The sequence below is a fragment of the Mus musculus genome, chromosome 17 (genome assembly GCF_000001635.26).
Source record: "Mus musculus strain C57BL/6J chromosome 17, GRCm38.p6 C57BL/6J".
Taxonomy (NCBI): domain Eukaryota; kingdom Metazoa; phylum Chordata; class Mammalia; order Rodentia; family Muridae; genus Mus; species Mus musculus.
The window spans coordinates 5,980,302-6,003,398 of NC_000083.6; the positions used below are offsets into that span (position 1 = coordinate 5,980,302).

Consider the following 23,097-nt stretch of genomic DNA (forward strand, 5'->3'; position numbering starts at 1 on the left):
ACATCCATAAAAATGGAGAACAGAGGGACCAGAGAGCTAGCTCAATGATTAAAAGTGCATCCTGCTCTTCCAGGGGATCCAAGTTCCATTTCCAGGACCCACATTGGCTGGCTTACAACTGGCTGTAATTTTGACTTCAGGGGATCTGACACCTCTGGCTTCTGTGGACGGACACACACACACACACACACACACACACACTCATTATAATTAGAAATGGTGCAGTCTACTGTCCTTCCATCAAGTAATAATATTTAGCATCTTGTTATAAAATGTCTTCACATTTTATGTTAAAGGGTTGCTTACCAAAATGTTTTGTTTCCTTCCAACTGTTTACACGGTTTGCAGTCTGATACTACAGATGACTGCAGTGATAAATCGGAACCAGGTTAGGAGACTGGTTAACTTCTGCATCGTATAAGAGGGAGACCCATGGAGATCTCAGGGCATGGATGTGCTGTGATAGGGCTAGAACCTGGGGCGGGGGTGGAGGGTGAAAGTGCATCAGAGGGCCCACCTGCTCAGGAAGAGGCCAGCGGCATCCACTGGGCACTGGTCAAGCAGGATCAGAAAGTTTGCCTTTTGAAACTGTCAGTGCCTAGAAATGCTGCCAAATATAATGCTGGCAATCAGTGGGACGAGCCCCTCTGCCCTACCCAGATAGAAGTTGTGCCCAAGCAAGGAGAGAGAAGTACTAGTCCTCGGTGGCTTTTGTATCCTTCCATGCTGGGCGGCAGGAAGGTGGGAGCAGCTGCAGGTGGTGCCCTCTAGTGTTACACCTTTTACGCAGGTCTTGATATCAGGACCGGTTCATTCTACAAGTCTTAAAACTAGCCCTTCCTAGAGAAAGTTCCCAAGGAGCTGAAGAGGTCTGCAACCCTATAGGTGGAACAACAATATGAACTAACCAGTACCCCAGAACTCGTGTCTCTAGCTGCATATGTAGCAGAAGATGGCCTAGTCGGCCGTCACTGGGAAGCGAGGCCCCTTGGTATTGCAAACTTTATATGCCCCAGTACAGGGGAATGCCAGGGCCAAGAATCAGGAGTGGGTGGGTAGGGGAGCAGGATGGAGGGAGGGTATAGGGAACTTTCGGGATAGCATTTGAAATGTATATAAAGAAAATATCTAATAAATTTTTAAAAATGAGAAAAAACAAAACAAAACAAAACCTAGCCCTTCCCAGCAGCTGCCATTGAAGCTCGTGGGCAGGCTTAGGTGTGGTGATTCCCCCACCCTTGACAACTGCCCATATAACAGCTCATACCCCAGCTCCCAGGCCTTGAGTGTCTGAGACCCTTGGCCCTTAGAGGCTTGTCAGCTCCCTGGAGCTCTTCCTGAGACTACAGTTTCTAGACTCAGGCCCTCTAGGGCCTGTCCTTTGCTCACAGCCTCGTCCTCTTAGGCACTGCCTGCCATCTCTGCTATTCCTGCCCGGGCTACTCTTTCTTTGAGGCAGCTGGCCGCCTTGCCGCTTTTGCATCTTGGCTAGCTACCTACTCAGCTACGGCTGCTGCTGCGTGGCTGTTGGTTCTTACTGTTCCCTAAGACAAGCTATTTGTTGGGCTAGTGTGGCAACGCCAAGGGCAGGCAGCAGAGGTTGGTGTCTCTTGGCCCACTCATTAAGTTAGCCAGCTTAACCAGTTTACAGAGCCAAGAAGGGGTATTTGGACCAATCAGGCTATATTTCACATGTAAAGGTTTGTGTTTGCACCAATCACAAAACACTTTGCATACAAATGAAAGTGTGTTTGTACTGTCCCCTTTGTGCCCATCACAGCAATCTCTAAGGAGGCCACTGGGAGTCTCTGACCTGGGTAGAAGTGGCTGCAGTGTCATTTATGATGCTTGTGATAGCAAAATAAGTTTACTATGGACACTTTCAAACTGTCCTGGCTGAGGCTATTTGTGCCCTCAAGAGCCAGTGCCACAGCTATGATTATTGTAGCATTAAAAAAACACACACACACTCTATTTTTTTTTAATTTATTTACATTTCAAGTGTTATTCCTTTACCGGGACACCCCCCCCCCCCTTCCTGGAAACTCCCTGTCCCATCTCCCCTCCCCCTGCTTCTATGAGGGTGTTCCTCCACCCACCCACCTAGACTGGGGCATCTATCGAGCTTTCATAGGACCAAGAACCTCTCCTTCCACTGATGGCTGACAAGGCAGTCCTCTGCTACATATGCAGCTGGAGCCATGTGTGCTTCTTGGTTGGTGGCTTAGTCCCTGGGAGCTCTGGGGGGTCTGGTTGGTTGATATTGTTGTTTTTCCTAAGGGTTTGCAAACCCCTTCAGCTCCTTCATTCCTTTCTCTAACTCCTCCACTGGGGACCCCACACTCAGTGCAGTGGTTGGCTGCGAGCATCCAACTCTATATTTGTAAGGCTCTGGCAGAGCCTCTCAGGAGACAGCTATATCGGGCTCCTTTCAGCAAGCATTTCTTAGCATCCACAGTAGTGTTGGAATTTGGTGAGTTTTTTTTTTTAATTTAACTTTTTAAAGGCATCTGTGAAGTCTTCAAAACAGCTGGCGATAGCACAAGGATAATCTACCAGCTGTTTAAATCTTTTTGCTCAAAGCAACAAAAAAAGAGTCCAACAGCTGCCAATTAGAGTCAGATTGCCCATCCCCCACTCCCTTACCTATTTATAGGAAAATAAATGCCAGGACTCTTACAAGAAAAACTTTAAAAATTAACTTATTAGCATTAATTATGATTTTGAAAGATTTTTAACGGTGCTTAGCACCTGCCCAGTGCCCAATCCTCCGTCTCAATACTGCTTTTAAGCTGTAGGTGAGAACTTGCGTATGCATTTTTAAATAGGCAAAGAGTACTGTGTTGGTCTGTTTTGGCTGCCGTAGCAAAGTTCCAGAGTCAAGAGCAGTGGCTCACAAATGAATCTGTTCTATCGTCCAAGAGCAAGATGCCAGAAGGCCAGGGGCAGGCAGACCAGGGGCAGGCAGACCTCAGACTTAGAGGAAATCCCATGTAGTGTGCCTGGGTCATGATTCAGCTCCCCTGGGACACTTTTGTGTGGGATGACAATGGTGACACTCAGCAGCAGTGTTGTTGGGCCCATTGGCACTGCTGCTTGTCAGCATCATGGGGATTTCCAGCTGTGGAGCCAGACTTAGCCTGAATAACACGCCCAAAAGGTATAGCCAGATGGCGCAGTGCGCTCAGATGATCCAAGTTCCCCTCACAGTCACCCCTGGCTTCTCAGCCTCCACTCGCCTCCCTCTCCCTCTCTATAAAATGGCTGACATTAGTGTGGACACAACAAAGTCACTGTTTGGATGGTGCCTGTGCATGAAGCATCGTCCTGTGTATCCACCACACTGAGTAGTTGTCTCTGCGGTACATTCTAAATGTACCTGTACTTTCTGAAGCCCTCCCTCAGCTGGTGACACTGTCCCCTCTCGTTCTCTATAAGCCCCCTCTCCCCTCTTTATCCTCTCCTCCTTCATTGAGCCCCAAGCCCAGATCATGGGATGGGTCCTGTCTTGGCCCTGCCAGGGGACTTCACTGGATACTGCTTTTCTCTAGTACTAAACTCAGTGGTTCAGGCAGCCAGGTACCAAGGCTGTGGTCTGTCTGCAGCCTTGAAGATGTCAGCCCCACTGAAACTCACCTGTCCTCCTGGGAAGAGCTCAGCCCTGACTGCTTCAACAGCCCAGCAGAGCTCTCTGGCTCTTATGTTGTCTCGCAGTGGCTTCCTGGGGATATATGTGTCAAGCTAATATCTGGCTCTGTGGGCACCCTTCCTCCCCACAGTGCATCAGCCAGCGTGTGTGAGCTGTGACCTACTTACTCAGCAACTGCTCTTTAATAAAAGCCAGTCTCCCAGTGACGTGTCAGAGGGCAACTGCCGGAGTTGGTGGATGGTGGGGTTGGATGCCTTTGTGATCTTTTACAAAAGCGTGAGGAGAAAGAAGCATGGCAGAAAGCATCACTTTGGCCAGCAAGAGGCCGTTGGCCATTTGGAATAAACCTTGCTGGGACATATCCCTTAGGCCTCAGCAGGGTGAGGAGAAGATCCTGATAGATCCAGGCCCGTCCCGGGGGATGCTGGGAAGCTTCAGATACTGCAAACTGGAAGAACAGGACCAGCTTCTTGGAGGAGGTGCTGCCCATGGACCTGAGCAGGGGGAAGGAGAACTCATTTACCCAGTGAGGGAAGGAGAACTCACTGTATCCTAGAACGTAGAAGGACCCAAAGCTCTTCCTTCCACCCTGCCAGAAAAGAGAGCCGAGGCTGGGAAGTCAGTTGGAAGGAGCCCTATGTTGGGCAGGTGGTAGCCGAACCTTTATCCAAGTGGGAGGACATCTCCCATAAAACTAGAGCAGGTGTAAGAATGTGTGATACAGCCGGGCATGGTGGCACACGCCTTTAATCCCAGCACTCGGGAGGCAGAGGCAGGTGGATTTCTGAGTTCGAAGCCAGCCTGGTCTACAAAGTGAGTTCCAGGACAGCTAGGGCTACACAGAGAAACCCTGTCTCGAAAAAACAAAAGAAAAAAAAAAGGAATGTGTGGGCCATTGAGGAGCAGCAGAACACAGCCCTGGAGAGCAGCTGCCTGGGAGCAGCCCTCATATGGGGCGGGGATACGATATGGGGCGGGGATACGATATGGGGCGGGGATACGATATGGGGCGTGGTACACAGCAGAAAGGGCCTTCACTTCTGTCCTGGGGCTCAGTGGGAGCCACAGAGGGATCCGAGCAGGGATGTCTGATATCAGCCGTGTTTGAGAAGGCTGTGCCTGCTATAGCTATGAGGGAGCCCAGGTGAGGGGTGGGTGTGGGGGGAGCCAAGGAGGATGGAGGGCACGGATCTGGAAGAGGACTGTGGTCAGGAAGGGAAGAAGGCTAAAAGGCTTGTGCTGGCAGTCTAGAAGGTAGATGGCTGGAACCCTTAGCTTTTCCTTTCATCCTGTCAGGATGGAGTTGAGGCTGAGAGATGAGCTAGGAAAGGAGAGAGATGGGGGGTTGGGGGGATGGCAAAGCCTTCACATCAGAATCACCTTAGGGTCTATTAGAGCACAGCCTATTTTTCTGGGCTGAGGAAGATGGGTGTGGCTCTGGTGCTCCTGCTTGGGGTACAGGCTGGGTAGTTGAGCAGACTACCCTAGGCCTAGGGGGCAGGAGTTAGGAAGGCTCTCCCCTGAATGAGTCATATGCAGATATTGGCACTAAACCAATAGAATTGGTTGAATTAGGGAAGGCTGAAAGAAGCTGAGGAGAAGGGCGATCCTGTAGGAGGACCAGCAGTCTCAATTATTCTGGACCCCTGACATCTCTCAAACACCAAACAGACAGCATACACCAGCTGATATGAGGCCCCCAACACACATACAGCAGAGGATTGCTGGGTCTGTGTTCATTCAGGGATGATGCACCTAACCCTCAAGAGACTGGAGGCCCCAGGGAGTTTAGAGGTCAGGACAGAGGGTGGGGATATCTACATGGTGACAGGGGGATAGGGAGGAGGTACAGGATGTGGAACAGCTGGAGGGTGGATCAGGGAGGGGAATAAAATATGGAATGTAAAGTAATTAATTAATTAATTAATTAATTTTAAAGGGCCCTCCTGTTAGGGTCGGGTGTAACTCTGGGATGCAGTCTGCTCAGGTTCCATAATTCTTATGTCTGATGTCCCTTCTAGGTGGCGTCCCCTTGAGCTTTCTGGTGTTGGTGACAGGCTGCATGTCAGTGGGCAGAATTCCAGATGCAGAGATCTACAAAATCACTGCCACTGAGTTGTACCCCCTGCAGGAAGAGGCCAAGGAAGAGGACCGCCTGCCCACCTTAAAGAAAATCCTGAGCTCAGGGGTGTTCTATTTCGCATGGCCCAATGATGGCGCCTGCTTCGATCTGACCATCAGGGCTCAGAAACAGGGTGATGACGGCTCTGAATGGGGGACCTCTTTCTTCTGGTAAGGGACTGGGGTCACAGAGGGCAGATTCTGGGCAACACCTGAGCTGCTGCCTTGCATCTTGCTCAGGGTTCTGGGTCAGCTGTGGCATGGCATTGAGAACCACACTTGCATTCTGTATAGTGAGGGAAGACATCTAACCCAGCATCCCCACCCTGTGGGCTTAGCTCTAGGAATGTATTCATGTGGTCCCAGGCAGGTCTAGAAAAGAAACTGTTCCCTGAGTAGAGTGTTGGGAAGCTTCACCTGCTCAGGACCCGAGAGTGATGCTCTCCCTCGGACTCTCTGGGCATGAAAGATACAGGCAGAATCAGTGTGATGGGAATCCTGCTGCTGTATCTCTGCAACGCCTGTCTTTTAAGGCTTTGGTTCAAGAAGTTCCCTGTGGAGCCACGTCAGTTTCCCAGGCAGACACAGACACAAACACAGACACACACACAGACACACACAGACACACAGACATAAAGACACAGACACAGACACACAGACACAGACATAAAGACACAGACACACAGACATAAAGATACAGACACACACACACACACACACACACACACACACACACAGACATGGAGGCTTGTTTCTGCCCTTCCTTGGTACCTGCCTAGCTGCAATTGCCCGCAGGAACCAGTAAAGGTTCCCGTGGTAGGCTAAGGGTCCTTTCTGTAGGGCTTCAGCTCCCTGTTCTAAATGTATCACTTCTGTTGATACATAAACCCTCATTACATTCATCCCCAGTCCCTGCCTTAACATTCTCCTGGGTCCTCTTCCGTTTATGTGGCTAGGTTTTGGACACTGAAATCCCTGTTGCGATGCATGCTCTAACAGAGCAGGTGGGCACGGGCTCTGAGACTCCTGCATTTCTAACCAACTGCCCAGGTGGGCTGCAGACCAACAGTTAGCTGAAGATGCCTGGTGCTTGCTGGACTTTCTGCAATATCTGATTATTCTCTGGGGACCAGCATGTGTCTTAGCTTTGTCACACATACTCCTGAAGCTGTGGCCCGAGGCTAGGAAGGTCTTAGGCAGGGGTTCAGAAGCAACTTGAAAGGGGGATGCTTGTGAACACAAGAGAGGGTGTGGCATTCTGTGGAAGCAGTAAGCCCTGCCACACCAGCTCGTTTATAACTGCTCTCCCACTGACTGCAGAAGATGGGAGGTAACTCACAGTCAGGAAGAGAAGGGGGTGGAGCAGGAGCAGAGAGGGCTTGGAGGGGGGAGGGCCCATTATATCCCTTGTGAAATGGATACTAGACTAGGTTTGGGTTTGGGAAGAGGAAGTTATCTATGGAATGCGCCAGGCGGGTAGGTACCCACCCAAGGGTCCCTGTTTGAGACCCATGAAACTGACCACCTCTGAGTCAGCAGGCAGTGTGGCCACAGCCAGATTACCCAGCCCATTGTCCTGTGCTGAGGTCCGGAAGCCATGGCAGGAGGCAGAGGGGGTTCACGGAGGATGTAGCTGGTGAGGAAGAGGACAGCATCAGGGTCATCCTTCCTCAGTGGCTGTCACTTCGTGTTCTGGGGGCCTGGCAGGAAGCACAAAGTTGTTATTCCTTATGGATTTGAATCTCTTCTTCCTGGATCTGAATTGCCCTCCCCAGAGTACCTTAAGTAAATCCATCCGAGCTGTCTGGTCGGCAGAGGCTCCTCCCATGGCCCCAGTGGCATAGCGGCATGACCAGCAGACCATTTAATGTATGTTACTAAAGGAGGTTATTGTCTGAAGTTCAGAGAGCGGCCCTGAAGCAGCCTGTCTGTGAGGTCTTCCTTCCCAGCCAGTTTCACGGGGAGCAGCAGCAGAGCACCTGTGAGAACCCAGTGGATGTGCGGGGCCCCCATGGCTGAGTGGGGATGGTGGGGTGGCTGTGGGTGGCGGTGGGCACATTCTTGACTGAGGGCAAGGGCTTTGAGAAGACTAGATCTTCCCCTTGCTACATCCCCAGGGATCCGAGCTCAAGGGCAGGAATCAGCTTCTTTTTTAAACAAATAGGCCATTGTGACCTAGATTCATTCCAGATCCTGTAAGAGAAAATTCCCTGGTGACCAGCTGTAGACTGGCCCTGTTGAGCCTCCTGAGTATGGGGGAGGCTGGTGGGTGGGGGATGGGAGGACTGCATGGTCCTGTGCAACTAACTGTAGGGGGCTTTCATCTAGGAGGGCTGAGGCCGGAGTATGGTAGTGATAGAGGACTCACCCAACATGAAGAAAGCCCAGAGGTTTATCCCTAGCCCTACAGTCAGTCAACGAATCCATCAATAAATAAAGCTTAGATTCAGGCTTTAGAACTGCACTCCACACTTGCCAGTCCTGTGGTCTTGGGCAGGCATCTTACTTCTTTGTGTCTCAGTTTTATAAATGCGATTTCTGATAATAATGACCCCTTCATATGGGGCCGCTGCAGGGATGGGTTAAACCAGCCCGTGCCATTGCTTTAGTGTACTTTTGCATGTGGCACGGACTCCAAAGCCCAGCATAATCTGCAGGGTGTGGAGAGGAAATGATTACTGGAGCTTCTATCAATTTTATTTTCATCTAATCCCTTTTCACTTAATTTTGATTTTTTATAATGCTTTTTGTATACTCATTCACTGTATGTATAGGCGTATGTGCAGTTACATGAGCGTATGCATATTTCATACAATTTTTACATAATTTATCCTTGCCTGTTATTATTACTTAATCGAACCATAAGTAGGTTTGTTTGTTTACTTATGTTTTTTGAGACAGGGTTTCTTGGTGTAGTTCTGGTTGACCTAGAATTCACTCTGTAGACCAGGCTGGGCTCTCAGAGATCTGCCTGCTTCTACCTCCTGAATGCTGGCATTAAAGGTGTATGCAGCACCACCAAGCTAAAACATGATCATTTTTTAAAGATTTATTTTTAATTATGCGCGTGCCTGTGTGTCTGTGTGGGTATGTGCACATGAGTACAATTGCCCACAGAGGCCAGAAGAGGAGGGAGTTGGGTGTCCGGGAGCTAGAATTACAGGTGGTTGTTAGTTTTCTCATGTGTGTGCCAAAGCAGTACAAGCTCTTAACTACTGAGCAGGGTCTCCAGACCCAATGGTAAATTTTTTATTCTTAAAAAAAGTATGGCAGACACAGGTCTAAATAAGGCTTCCTTTCCAGCTTTGTTCCCTCGGGCCCTTGCTGTCATCTGTAAGGAAAGGACTACTAGCCCTGACTTATAGAAGCACAGGACTTTTTGAATCTGTATGTCCCAAGTGCAGGGCCCACTGGAAGAGCAGTGAGTGTTTGCCTCTGTTGAGTGATAATTCTTCCTGGGAGACCTGACAAAACATCTTATAGATAAGTAACTCACAACAACCAGAAATAACGACATGGCCAGAGTACAAGTGGATGAACCACCGAGTTTTTTTGGGTTGTTTACAGGAGTGTGGGTTAGAGTTTACTTAGAGAGGCATGAACAACTCAAAGGCAGCTGCATTATAGGATGCCTGCTCCACCATGGGTGAGAACTTAGGAATGCTAGAGCCTTGCAGCTCCCTGCAATACTTGCAGGCAGGTCACAGGTCAGAGTCTCCTTTCCTTAGCTGTCCTTGCTGGTTATATAACCTTAAGGTGGGAAGGGACCTTATGATCTGTTAAGTTTCAGGGACTTCCTGAGATTTGTGAATTGTTTACTCCTGGAATCTTACGGAGTGTCTGTTGAGAACTTTCTGAGTTTTAAAGAGCCTCCCCCTTCAGAACTTTCTGAGTCTTTATGAGCCACCTCCCCTCCAAGATAGAATGTTTCCATTGAGATGGAATTGCATGTAACAGCCTAGTGGAACACTGGGCCTAGGGAAAGTTCCTTAGTACTTGGCTCTGGGTACAGCATTTGTAGAGCCTGGTAGGGTGACCCAAAGGTGTTACCTGCTATTTTGCAGGAACCAGCTATTGCATGTGCCTCTGCGGCAGCACCAGGTGAACTGTCATAACTGGTTGCTGAAAGTCATCTGTGGGGTGGTGACCATCCGCACAGTATATGCCTCCCACAAGCAGGCCAAGGCCTGTCTCATCTCTCGCATCAGCTGTGAACGCGCAGGTGCTCGCTTCCTCACCCGTGGTGTGAACGATGATGGCCACGTGTCCAACTTTGTGGAGACAGAGCAGGTAAGTACCCAGGCCTGTCCCTGACACAGAGCGACTCAGAGTATCAATGTATCTTACAAATGCATGTTTTCTTTTTTTTTTTTTTTTTTCAATTTTTTTTTTCCATTTTTTATTAGGTATTTAGCTCATTTACATTTCCAATGCTATACCAAAAGTCCCCCTTACCCACCCACCCCCACTCCCCTACCCACCCACTCCCCCCCTTTGGCCCTGGCGTTCCCCTGTACCGGGGCACACAAAGTCTGCGTGTCCAATGGGCCTCTCTTTCCAGTGATGGCCGACTAGGCCATCTTTTGATACATATGCAGCTAGAGTCAAGAGCTCAGGGGTACTGGTTAGTTCATAATGTTGTTCCACCTATAGGGTTGAAGATCCCTTTAGCTCCTTGGGTACTTTCTCTAGCTCCTCCATTGGGAGCCCTGTGATCCATCCATTAGCTGACTGTGAGCATCCACTTCTGTGTTTGCTAGGCCCCGGCATAGTCTCACAAGAGACAGCTACATCTGGGTCCTTTCAGTAAAATCTTGCTAGTGTATGCAATGGTGTCAGCATTTGGAAGCTGATTATGGGGTGGATCCCTGGATATGGCAGTCTCTACATGGTCCATCCTTTCATCTCAGCTCCATACTTTGTTTCTGTAACTCCTTCCATGGGTGTTTTGTTCCCACTTCTAAGGAGGGGCATAGTGTCCACACTTCAGTCTTCATTTTTCTTGAGTTTCATGTGTTTAGGAAATTGTATCTTATATCGTGGGTATCCTAGGTTTTGGGCTAGTATCCACTTATCAGTGAGTACATATTGTGTGAGTTCCTTTGTGATTGTGTTACCTCACTCAGGATGATGCTCTCCAGGTCCATCCATTTGGCTAGGAATGTTTTCTACCATGAGTACCAGAGGCTCTGATTTGTGTGAGGTTTTTGACTGTGACTTCTTCCTGTATGTGCAAAATTAGAGGACAGTTTGGAACTTGCCTCTGGCTTGTATGGTCTGTCTTTTTGTTTCATGACTCATTCTGAAAAGACAGTGCTTATGTGTATATGTGTGCATGGATGCATTTGAAAGCCTGAGGAGCTCTGAGTGTTGAGCTCACCGACTTGACAAGAATGGCTGTCTCTCAAGCCCTAGAGATGCTCTTGCCTCTGCAGGATTACAAGCTCGTGCCTTTTAATAGGCTGGCTTTTATGTAGCACCTCAGGATTGAACTCGAGTCTTCAGGCTTATGTGAGAAGCCCTTTATCAACTGAGCCATCTCCCTAGCCCTTCTAATGTATTTTAAGCAAAAGGATTCAAGAAAGGACACCATAGCTGTAAAGAGTACCCACCTTCTCCAGGAGCAGCTGACAAGCCAATAGGGGTTGAAAATCTTTTTAGGATGAATAAAGAATTCAATAGAATAACGGGAGAAGAAACTTATTTAAAAAAAAAAACTACATCAGCTAAAGCTTCATTCTGGAAGGATGTTAGGGCTTGGGGACCTGATCATGTGTGACAGCAGTTGCTGTTAGTCCCTATGGAGAAGGGCCATCTGTAATACCTCCCTAGGTTCTTTTCTGGCTTCTGCTCTCATCCTGGATGTTAAAGTCCTAACCTCCTGAAAGATGCTGTCTCGCATCTGTTGTTTTGTTTTTTTTTTTTTTTGCTCTGACTTGCTCCCTGAGGGTAGTGCCACCTTGCAGAATAGCACCTGGGATCAGCTGCAAAGAAGGAAAGCTATAGGGAGGGAGGCACGGGTCCTCTCTGAGCAGCAGGCGCCCTGTGTGTTCCTGTAGGCGCAGCCTGGCACACACAGTGTGGCTGTAAGAGGCACCCTTCCAGGGCACCAGTTGAAGTCAGCACACATGTGCACACCTTCCCCCAGCACAGGAGAAACTCTGCATGCTCACTTAACAGTGGCTCAAACCCGTGTGGGGGCCCAGTTTGCAGGAGCGCTGTCTCCTCTCAGAGGTGCAAAGATGGAGGCTCCTCATGGGAGTTAGAGGGAAGTTGGGGCAGGAGCCTGCAAAAGATCTGTGGGTAAAATTACTATCTCAGGGGAGAGTTGCTTGCCCTCCTGAATGTTGACAGTGCTATTAAATAACTATTTTTATGGTTGAAAAAGGAGAGAATACTTCCTCCCACCATGAAAGCCATTTTCACTTTTCTTGCTCATGTCTTCATGGTGACAAAGACTTCCAAGGTCATGTCCACCTTCTTTACCTCCACACCTTTATCTGGTATCACTACCCCTCACCCTCGGTATGTTCTGATCTGGGACAGAGTTCTGGTGTTTTTGAGCAGGTCAAGACACCACAGGTAGCAATGTTGATATTGCATGGCTCCCACAAAGCCTGAACTTGGTACCAGAACCAGATTCCAGAGATCATCTTTGGGTCAAGAAGGAATCCTCAGCCCAGTCTGAGGGAAGAGGGCCATTTATTTGGTCCTGGTGGTGGTAGTTCCCAAATGTTTAGGTTTTGACCAGTTGGGAAACACTATGGTCTTTTACCATACCTTACAAAATAGGTCTTTAGGGTAACAACTGCCCTGTCCTATAAGATGGACCATATCAGAGGACTTTGTGTGGGTTTCCTGGGACTGCTGTAATAAAGTGCCACACACTGGGTGGTTCAGACAACAGGCATTTGTTCTTCCCATTCTGGAGGCTGGCCGGTTAAGATCAAGGTCAAAGGGCCTTCCATAGTCTCTTGAAAAATCCCACTGGGAGGATCTGCCCTTGTGTCTCCCAGCTTCTGTAGTTCCGGTGTGGCTCACAGGCCATCATCCAGTCCCGGTCATACTGGATCAAAGGGCTCACTCAGCTTCCTCCAGGGTGGGCTCACTTATCCAATTATAAGAACAGAGGTTCTCTATCTAAGCAAGGTCACAACTGGAAATGCAGGAGGTTAGGACTTTTTCTGTTTCTGGAAGGGACATTAGGGTGTAATTGCATAAAGCCATCAGAAGGGTGCTTTGACTGTAGGGTAGTGTCCCTGTGCTATCTGTTAGTCTCACTAACACTGCCAACACTGCCTCAGGCTGGGGCTTTTGCTCTGGTTGCATCATGCAGGGTACCTGGTGACTCGTATGTCCTGTTACCCCATGCTACTTGTTACGGCTCAAGATCAAGAAACCCCCCCACATCTCCCAGGTCTCCACTTGGGGGCAGCCCACCCAAGTAGGCCTTAGAGATAGGAACAGCCTACCCACACTCTCAGGGATGTACAGCTAGCCTCAGTCTGTTTCCTGATGCTGTCACACAGTACCACATCCTGGGTATGTTATAAAGAAAAGAGATGTATGTTGGGCTTATAATTCTGGTCTAGAGTCAAGGGCCCACATCTGGTGCTGGCCTTGTTGACCAAGTCCTGAGATTCAGAGCACCATATGGCTAAGTGCCAAGCAGTGCGTAAGAAGCCTGGCCAAAATGGCTTCTATTTGAAAACTCATTCCTAAAATAAACCAATAATCCATTAATTTAATGAAGGCAGTTGCTAATCACCACTTGATGACGGGATTAAATTTCAGTGTGCTTTTAAGAGGGACAAGCTATAGAAGCTTTCTGATTGATTGCTTGGGGTTGGGAGAGGGATTTCTTGGCTCCCATAAACCTTTGTGGTTTTCCCAATTTGTATTTTTTAAAATTCCCCTTTCCTCCTCTGGGCCACATGGCTGTTTCTATAAACTTGTCACTGACCTTGCTCCCTGAAGCAATCACTATTAATGTGCAGACACTCCCATCTGCTGTCCACCAGAATAATAGGTAGCTGAGAGGATATAACTTAATCCCACATGACTATTTTCACCAGACATATAACTGGGCACGAGGGCTGTATAAACCCAGAGCAGTTCTTTGTTGAACATGTATAGTTGAAACTGCTAATGACAACTGAAAAGCAAGCTATTGGGTTCATAGACAGAATCCACTTGTGGGCCTGTTAGTCCGTGAGTGCCTACACTAATTCTAATTAGTCCCCCCAGTTCTCAAGACCATAGTTTTGCCATGCCCAAGTGGGATTCCCGTCTGAAGTAGCATAGGATACTTTCTGCCTCTGGCATGCAGGTATTGTACAGTGTGTGTGTGTGGTGTGTGTGTGTGTGTACATATGTGTGTACATGTCTATACATATGTACACACGTTTTGTGTTCATGCATCTGTATGGCGTGTGCATGTATATGTTATATATGTTGTATGTTTAAGTTCATACAACACGTGCTTATCTGATGCTTGAATATTTATGTATTGTATGTGTATTGAGTGTTCGTTATGTGTGTTATACACTTGAGTGTGTACTTACACTTATGTGGTGTGTGCATACATGTCGATGCATGTGGTTGTTGCCTCTTGTGCTTCTTAGGAGGAGGGCTGGACTCCTTTCTCAGCTCAGCTGTGAGTCATACTCCGTGGCTCTGTCTGCTTCAGTGACTCAACTCTGCAGAAAAACAAACCTCACAGCTCCTCAGCCTGTCAGCAAAAGGGTGCGTGATAAATATTTGGCTCTTGACAATCAGGCCACCATTTAACCACGGGAGGCTGGATTGACTCTGCGTGTCTTCCTAAGGTGCCGGTGTTTGTAAACAGTGCATTTGGAAGCAGAAGCCTGGAAGAGCCTTTCCTGTGGCATCTCTTTCTTCCTTTTTCTGGCCCTGTTCCCATTCTTAGCCCCCCATGAAAGAAGCTGCTTGGGGAGGTACAGTACCAGGCCCTCTGTGGTGTCAGCACTGGGATTCCTGCTTAATTCTCAGGGTTATAGCTCTTCCTAGCGTTCCTTCCCTATCTTGTCTGGTCTTGCCTTCTCCCCACCCCAGTTCCTGCATCTATCCTACCTGCCCCAATGTCCATCCCTACCTAGCCTTCCTGAGTGAGGTTTCCCAAGTGGCCGCTCCAGGCCAGGGGAATATATCTAGCATTACTCTCTGGGTACCCAAGTGACATTTAATACCCTTGGAAAGGGGATCGGGATGAAAGTGGTTCAATTAAGTACCCAGGCCACACTGCTGGGCTCATGGGCCTTCCCCAGGGCCCTGTTTTCTCCTGCATCATTCTCCTTCCTCTCCAGGAGCCCTGTGAAAATGGCACCTGAGAAAGAAGCAGCCCACAAGTGTTCAGGCCATTCATTCATTCAGCATAGAGGTGCCGTGGAACTCCACTGTGTTGGTTGCTGGGTTACACCCTGGGTGATAGGGTAGGAGACCCATAGATGGTTTTTCTGAGGAGAAAGAACTCTTGCCCATGGAGAAGGGGTCCCAGGAACAGCCTCCTGCACAGCTGAAAGTAGTGTTTGAAGCCCAAGGTCTTCATGAAAAGCATGAAAGTCCTTAGCTTAGGTCAGATTCTTGCATTGCAAATGCTTGTCTTTATGTTAGCATGTTAGCTAACTCTGTTTGTCAGGGACACTGTCTGTCTTGTGTCTTTCATCTCAGGGAGGGCAGGCCTTCCTGCAGTGGAGCAAATAGAATACTGGAGAGAGCTCATTTGCTGGTAGCCAATACCTGAAACATAGCGTCTTCCCACCCTAGTGTATTTTCCTCTGGAGACAAAAGCTAGAATTACAGTTGACAACATAGATACCAGGCTCATGGCGTTCCCGTGGTCCAGAGAACCTCGGGTCTCATTGTCCAGTCCCCTCCCCCTGGAGAATTACTAATGCATGTGTGATCTGAGCATGATCTAGCCCGTGTGGAAAACCACCCTGTCAGAGAGCCGACCGGTGAGCAATGGAAAGGACTCTCAGTGGCGCCTGTGGTGGCCCTGCCAGGCCAGGGTAGGGTTGCACAGATAAAGGCCACCATCTGATAACCACGGCAGCCATCCCCGTGCCTGCTCAGGCCTATATTTTTGTGTCCTTTAAACTCTCGTCTGCTCCTCTGTCGTTGGAGGCAGGTAGGCCACTACAAAACTGATCAGCAGGGGCTACTATCTTAATTTAAGTATCATTTAGTCTTACAAGAGGTCTGTATATTATAAAAGCTATTGTGTATATATTAGCTGGTGGCATGTTTGATAACAGAGTGGCTCAGGGTCAGGACTACAGACAAGTTCAAGTCCAACCTTGACTTGAGCTGTCATATTCAACAGAGGCAGGTGCTGTCAACGGGACTCTCAGGAGAGCTGATTAATTTGGTTCATTCCTTTACCAAAGCTCCTTAGTTATTGAGCAGGCAAAAATAGAGCCCTCTGCAAAGGTCTAAGCTAAACCGCCACCACATTTGCTTCTGGTTCTAAAGAGGGAAACGGAGGCCAGGCTCTTCAGGGAAGCAGATAACGTGATGAGGTAGGAGTGAGAATTCCTGCGCACACCATGTCTGTGTTCAGACCCCTCCTCAGAAATCCAGGCACTAGCCAGCATGCACAGCTGTCTAGCCAACAATGAGGGAGCCGCACCAGCCCAGCTAGGTAGGTGAGAGAGCAGAGGGCACCGAAGTCCACCGGCTGCCCTCCAGGCTGGTGTCGGGTCACAGGCACCAGATCCCGTTACAGCCCAGGACGTTCAGTTTCATTGACGAGTCCATTTCTCTCTCTGCTTCCCTGTGCTGCAGACGATTTACATGGATGATGGAGTATCGTCCTTTGTCCAGATCCGAGGCTCCGTTCCGCTGTTCTGGGAGCAACCAGGACTTCAGGTAGGTAATTTACACAGAAGGCTTTCCACTGTGTCAATGTACCTATGGTCTCTTTCTGTAGCTGGAGTTTCTTTAAACATGTTTCTTACATGGCGTTGTTTATGGTCTTGTTCTTTGGCCCAATTGTGTTGAGCCAAGCTAGAGAGAGAGACAGACAGGCAGACAGACAGACAGACACACACACACACACACACACACACACACACACAGAGAGAGAGAGAGAGAGAGAGAGAGAGAGAGAGAGAGAGAGAGAGGGAGAGAGAGAGAGAGAGAGAGTTTAACAGGCACACTGGGTGTCGTTTGGTCCTGAAGCCATGTACATATTATCTGTTGACCTTGTGCAGTGAGGGCTATATTGAGGAAATGAACGAGAATGCTTGGGTGAGATTGGTCTAAGTGGGACCCTAAGTTGAGCCTATTGCTAACATATCTAGCAGCTGGAAATCCTCTGGAGGGCTCGAGAGGGTCTGCCGAGCCCTTGGTGGCTGGCTGCATCATGAGTCTGGCATTCTGTGGCGCTTGTATGGAGCCACGTGAGGATTGCAGAGCTTTCCCGTCGTTTCTAAAAATACCTTCTGCCATCCAAAGTACAGCTCTGGGCAGTGCCAGAGAGCTTCAGCTTCTGCGTCCTGAGACGAGTTCAGGGACCAGGGACACGGTCCAAGGACACAGCTGTTATCACGGAAAGGCATGCTGCTCCCTCCACTGGGTTCTGACAAGGTGCATTTGCGGAGAGTAGCTGCAAGCTCCTCCTTGCTCTGTGCAGTTCTGCCTCGAGGGACCAAAGTGCTTGGAAAAAGCTTCTCCCTGGGTCTCTAGTCTGTGACTTCTCCCGTCCATGGCTCTTGTGGAATGAGAGTCTGGTGGTCAGCCAGCAGCCCAAGAGGCCAAGAGCTCCATAGCCAGGTTCTCAGGAATGATTGGCACAGCAAGGCTCACACTGCCCAGTCTTTGGCTCAGCTTCTTAGCCCAGCCTAGACTTGTCACTGGGGCTGCCAGCACGTCATGCGGTGCTGACAGTACCGGCCATATCTCTGTCAGCTCTTTGAGTAAGATAGATGGGTGGAGTGGCTCATTTGGGCCCTGAGTTGTGAGGTGGGAGTGTGCATTTGTTGACATTCAGGTGTGTGAGGATGCCCAGCTGCTCTGAGAGGTAGAAGGCTTAAGTTTGAGTTTACTTGTAACTGGGAGAAATTCCCCTGGGGGCTTTCCAAAAGTCTTTTGTTACTCTTAGGCTATTTTTGTCTCTCTGTGGAGCCTAAGCTAGCCTTGAACTTGTAGCAATCTCTCTGCCTCAAGTACTAGGATTACAGATCTTACCACTAGGTCCAGCTCCTGGACACTTTGTTATTGTTGTTTTAAACAGCTCTATTGAGATACAACTTTTCTACCCTAAACTCCATTTAAAGCATACAAAGCCAGCTTTGTATTGTAAGTTTAGAATAGTCTTTTTTTGTTGTTGCTGTTTTGTTTTGTTTTTACCTCTAGTGGTAACAAAAGCCTATTGCTAACATATTCTGGCAGGCTGGGCAGGACTTCTACCATTGAGCCACACCCCTACCTTGAACTTGAAAGGTCTCACCACTGCTGGGACACCTGTACTACTGGCAGTCACCCTCTACCCAGCTCCAGCACAGGCCACAGAAGCTCTCAGCCTATCTCCGAGTCTGTAGACTTGTACCTAGGAGTCAGTATTGAAGCATCTTGCCCATGACTGCCTGCAGCCAGAATCCTGTCCATCTGTGGACATTCCCTGAAACTGCCCATTTTATGGCTGTTTGAAGAAGGTTCTTCAAACTTGTTTTCATCTAGATTTCTGCTTTCCTTTAGAAACATCTTGAGTTGTATGTGAAGAGGCACACAGGTCAAATGAACATGATATACAAGGGGACCTGGGAGGCTATGATATATTCATGCAAAACTTATCAGAAACCCCAAAATCAGTCCTGACAGTCTTAGAACACTGAAAGCTATCTGAAATTTGTCTCACCCTCCCAGCTTTTCCTGGACCTCTGAGAGAGGATGTGCTCCAGGTCCTACTGGTGTCCTGGTGACTGAGCATCTTTCTAGGCTACCATCTGCCTGCCAGTCTCGCCAGGGTGTTCAGGGATGCTAAAGAGCAAGTGTCACTTTTCTTCCAAGGCTCTCTTGGGTGGGAGGCTTCGTGGTTCTGTCCCTTCCAGCAGCTTCCTGTTCTTTTGAGTACCTTCGTCTGATGGCTAGGACTCAGTGTTCTGCTCTACTTCTTCTAAAATGTATGGTGCCGCTTGTTGGTCATCGCCCCACAGCTGTAGACACAGCCTGAACTTGCTATGATATGGCTGCCTCAGATGACACAGAGCAGGATCCAGGCTTTTGAGATTCCTAACCCTTGTCCTTTGGCAAAGCCTCAGTGTTGTGTTCAAACAGGCTTAAAAGGCTGGCTGGCATTCATAAATCTTCTCTGAGATTTGCTGGCTTTTGAACTTAATGCTTGTATTTATACTCTAAATACCATACATCATCAAAGAGAGATTGTGTCATCCTCAGAGAAATGGGGGCAGCAGCCACTATATGGTAGTCTACATCCAGCAGCAGCTATCAAGTGAAGCATTAGTTCTGGTTGTCTCTGTCCCTTTATTGACAATAGTCTGTCCTCATATAACATATCCTGGTTATGTTTTCCCCTTGTCTTTTTCCATTTCCAATTTTGCCCGTTCTTCTTGCAAAGATGTTTTGGGGAATAGTGTGTGTTCTAAACTGCAATGCGGTGCCTTCTTGGGGGCTGTCCTAGGGAATGTGAGCTCTGCAAGGGATAGAGAGAGGAACTGGGAAAGACAAAGAAGGCTGGGATGATGCGGTCACGGGCATGATGCTCTCGGTACAAACCCTTAGATCTCTAGTCTACATGGCACCCATCTACATTTAATGATTTTGTCTGACCCAGGCAGATAGCTGTGCAGTTTACAGTAACCTCAGTAAGAATTTGCCCCTTAGAACTCAACATCTTTCTAGCAGAGCTTATGATGGAATGAATTTATTATTTCATTTGTCTGGGAGAGATTACTCCTTTTGCAGCCTCAGGCTCCTCATCTCTGTAACTAGCACAAGACACATGTCTGCCACATGTGAGTCTGGCCTTCGCTCTGAGGTTCACATGATGGAATGGAATGGAGGAAAGATGTAGGGTAGACTAGAGCCTCTCGTCTAAGTCTGTCTCTTCTCCCAAAAACCTGTTTTTGGGAATGGGTGGTACTGGGGCCTCTTTGTGTGCTTCTTCCATTCCACCATAGGGAAACGAGATGGCTTATGGCACAGGAGTTCCTAAGGTGAGCGAATGAAAGGAAAGTCCTCCACAATGAAATGAACAAAAACCAAGGGCCACATTAGGCTATGTAATGGACGCTGTGGGCTGGTGAACCCAACAGAGAATAATTTCATGTTTGACCCAATCTTTGGAGTAGCCAAGGTTGCAAGACTGTTTGTTAGATGTTCAGAGTATAAACTTTGAAACTAGGGAGACCTGGGCATTCCTCTTTAACAACCATACCTCTTTAAAAAAATATCTTTGTTAAACCCTAGTTCAGTTTATAATGAAAGATTGATAATACCTGATTATGCTATGATTTAAAATCATAATGCATACTAGAATTTAGCATAATGCGTAGACCCCACACTACTCAAAATGGTAGCTGTTGTTACCAATAACGGAAGTAAACAGAAACCAATAGAAGCCATGTTGGAAGAAGGGTGACTCTGTGTACTTAAGCTAGTAAGAGTTTCTTACCTTCAGGAACTCAGATGTAGCCAAGTAACACAAGGACAGTGTCTTTGGCTGTCTCTCTTCTTTGCCTCACACTTTATAGGGTATCAGAAGTCCTAGGCACAGTGATGAGGCATTTTCTGTGTACACTGGACATCTGGGGTCAGAGGTAGCCCTTGCCTTGAAGGAGCAAGGGACAGGCACATGGCAGTGTTATCCAAATAGAGCTATGGATCTGAGCCGCCGCCCTCGGGAGAGGCAGGTGGCAGAGGGTGGGTGGCAGTGAGGAGTCCTTTTGCCTGGACTGACTTGGGGATTAGAGCCACTCAGGCAAGCTGGCAACCCTGGCAGGGGAACAAATGGCAAGTGATTGTTGTAGCCCCCAAGGTTCATATCTAGGGAACGGCACTAGCTTAGTGTTTGGGAGCCCAGGTATGCATCATTTTTGAGGTGTGGTGGAGAAGGGAGTGGATTCATACCATCTGTCTAGTTCTGTCAGAGCTGCCAGCACTGGCTCAGCACACCGAGCTGGGAGGAGCCGCACCGGGTCAGCTGGCAAATGAGTAGAGCTGTGGCCACATGCTAGAGCATGGTCCTAAGGAGCTTCCGAAAGAAGCTGGGCGACACAGAAAGCCCAGAAGTGTTCCCAAGGAGATCTGAATGGAGGCTGAAGTGAGCAAGCAGCCAGCCTCTGAGTGAGGGCAGGGGGCACTACAGACCCTGGAGAGGTTGCCCATGGTTACTAGGGCTCTTGGGAGCCAGCTGAACCTGGGCTGTGACCCCAGAAGGTGTTTGTGAGACTTAGACTATAAACTCCAGTTGTGTAAGCTGTGGAGTTAAACGGATAGCTCGGGTGAGGAGCACTGGTCCTTTAGCCAGAAGGGGAAGTTGAGGTGGAGGAGAACAGGAACTAAAAAAACGAAAAGGCAGTCCGGGACCAATGGAGATCTCATTCCGTTGATGGCAGCTCCTTTCCTAAGCCTGCCAACATGCCTACATTGGGAGTAGGTAATTTCAGAAAAAAGACAATACGGTACAGAGTTAGGGTAGGCCAGGGATGGAGGAAAGAGTAGCAGAATCAGAGATGGATGGAGACAGGGTACAGGGTCTGAGAATTCCAGACTAACAGCTCTCATTCTCTCCCATTCCTACACAACGCTCTTGTTAACTTTAAAAAGTGGAGGGCTTTGACCTGAAGCCAAGAGGCCCAGAAGCCCCCGAGTCCCCTGCAGCTTTGCAATGTGGGTGCAGCCCCAAGCTGCTCTTTCCCGGGTATGCCCTCACATTATTTTACACCGGAGAAAAGGGGGTTAGTTAGCAAGGGACAGGAAATGAGTCAAAGCCCATGCTGCCAAGCCACAATGGGTGTGCTTGTAGGAATCAGCTGGAGGCTTATGAGACACACACACACACACACACACACACACACACACACACACACACACACACGGAGCGTTTCTACCTTGTCTCTAGGAGATGCAGGGACCACACTTTGAAACATCGTGGCCTAGACTCACATCCTTTTTACCCATCTCCTCCCCTGATCTCCCTGGTGGGGGTGGTGTCCTTGATTTTGTTGTGTTCCCAAGAGTGGGTTCATTGTTCGGACTGACATTAGGTTAGCCACAGTGATAGGGCCGTGATGATAGTTGTGCCCGATCTCTTCCACAACGTGGGCTGGACTGCAGCTACTCTTGCTGGCTGTTGCCATTGCCCCAGCTTTGCACCTATGGCCCATCTTCCCCAATATGATAGAGGGCGCACAAATAGAGAAGATCCCCACGCAAGTTGTGGAGCTGCTGGTCCCAGTGAAGCCTCCACTACGCTAATCTGCGTTATGCAGACTTGCTAGGTGCTTCTCGCTGTTTGTGGGTCTTTCTGTGGTGACCATAGGTAGACAAGAATCACCTAGGTCCAGGACTCGGCTTCCTCACTTTGTTCCTGACCAGACACCCAGTGGCATGTTGACTCAGCAATGGATAACCCAAGTGATGTTTATAGCAGAGAGCTCTGGGCACAGTGGAGCAGTCCACTGTGTCCCTGGGTGCCACCTATTTAACAGAAGAGCCTTTATGCTGGGTTTCAGGGAGACAGGCAGCCTTGTCCAGCACCAGAGCTTGTCACAATGGTGTCTGTTAGGAAGAATAGAGGCGGAAGAACTTCGCTGGCCTGGACCACGCTGCAGTTAGGGACCCCTGTGCTGTAGAGTCAGACTTGAGGGTACCAATCTTGGCAAGGGTGGGAGCGTTGTTAGCAGGGTCAAGGGTTCTGGCCTTACAGGGAATGAGCCCCAGAGATGGCTGAGCAGTGCCACATGCAGCCTGGCTCTAGGCAGTGAGAAAGTCATTCACATCAGTGAGCATGATCGTCACCTTCCTGCTCTGTCTTTCTGTAGGTTGGCTCCCATCATCTGAGACTGCACAGAGGCCTAGAGGCCAACGCTCCTGCTTTTGAAAGGTAGGAACCATCAGATACCACCCAAGACCTTCCCCCTCCATTCAGATGCAAGGCAAGGGGCCCAGGGCAGTGGAAAGGGGAACCCCAATCCTGAACCAAACCTGCCCTTTCCCCAGAACATGCTCGGGTGATACACACAGTGATTGTCATTGGTCCATACCACCATACCAAATGTTCCCAGGACACAGTAAGAGTGGACTCAACCTGTTCTGCTGGGTTTATTTCCAGTAGACCCTCT

General features: G+C 48.8%; 1 protein-coding gene and 1 long non-coding RNA gene across 17 annotated transcripts in view; one reads left to right on the forward strand and one right to left on the reverse strand.

Moving 5' to 3' along the window:
* The window catches only part of Synj2 (synaptojanin 2), a 114,487-nt gene that overhangs the window by 39,022 nt on the left and 52,368 nt on the right, over positions 1 to 23,097 (forward strand). For 12 of the 16 annotated variants that reach the window (XR_385128.2, NM_001113353.2, NM_001113352.2 and 9 more), the window contains 4 exons: positions 5,671 to 5,941; positions 9,835 to 10,060; positions 16,577 to 16,660; positions 22,798 to 22,859. Coding sequence is in view for 12 of the 16 variants with exons in the window: in NM_001113353.2 (NP_001106824.1) it covers positions 5,671 to 5,941; positions 9,835 to 10,060; positions 16,577 to 16,660; positions 22,798 to 22,859 (643 nt within the window). In the remaining 4 variants the exon portion in view is untranslated. Of the gene's footprint in view, positions 1 to 4,719; positions 4,794 to 5,670; positions 5,942 to 9,834; positions 10,061 to 16,576; positions 16,661 to 22,797; positions 22,860 to 23,097 lie in introns of those variants that run through there. The other 4 variants (NR_151772.1, XM_006523206.2, XM_006523202.4 and 1 more) reach the window with 3 other exon arrangements.
* Positions 7,202 to 7,898, reverse strand: Gm35525 (predicted gene, 35525). The gene is made up of 2 exons (NR_166688.1): positions 7,551 to 7,898; positions 7,202 to 7,470 (listed from the first exon to the last, which is right to left on the reverse strand). It is a non-coding gene; the product is annotated as a predicted gene, 35525 (long non-coding RNA).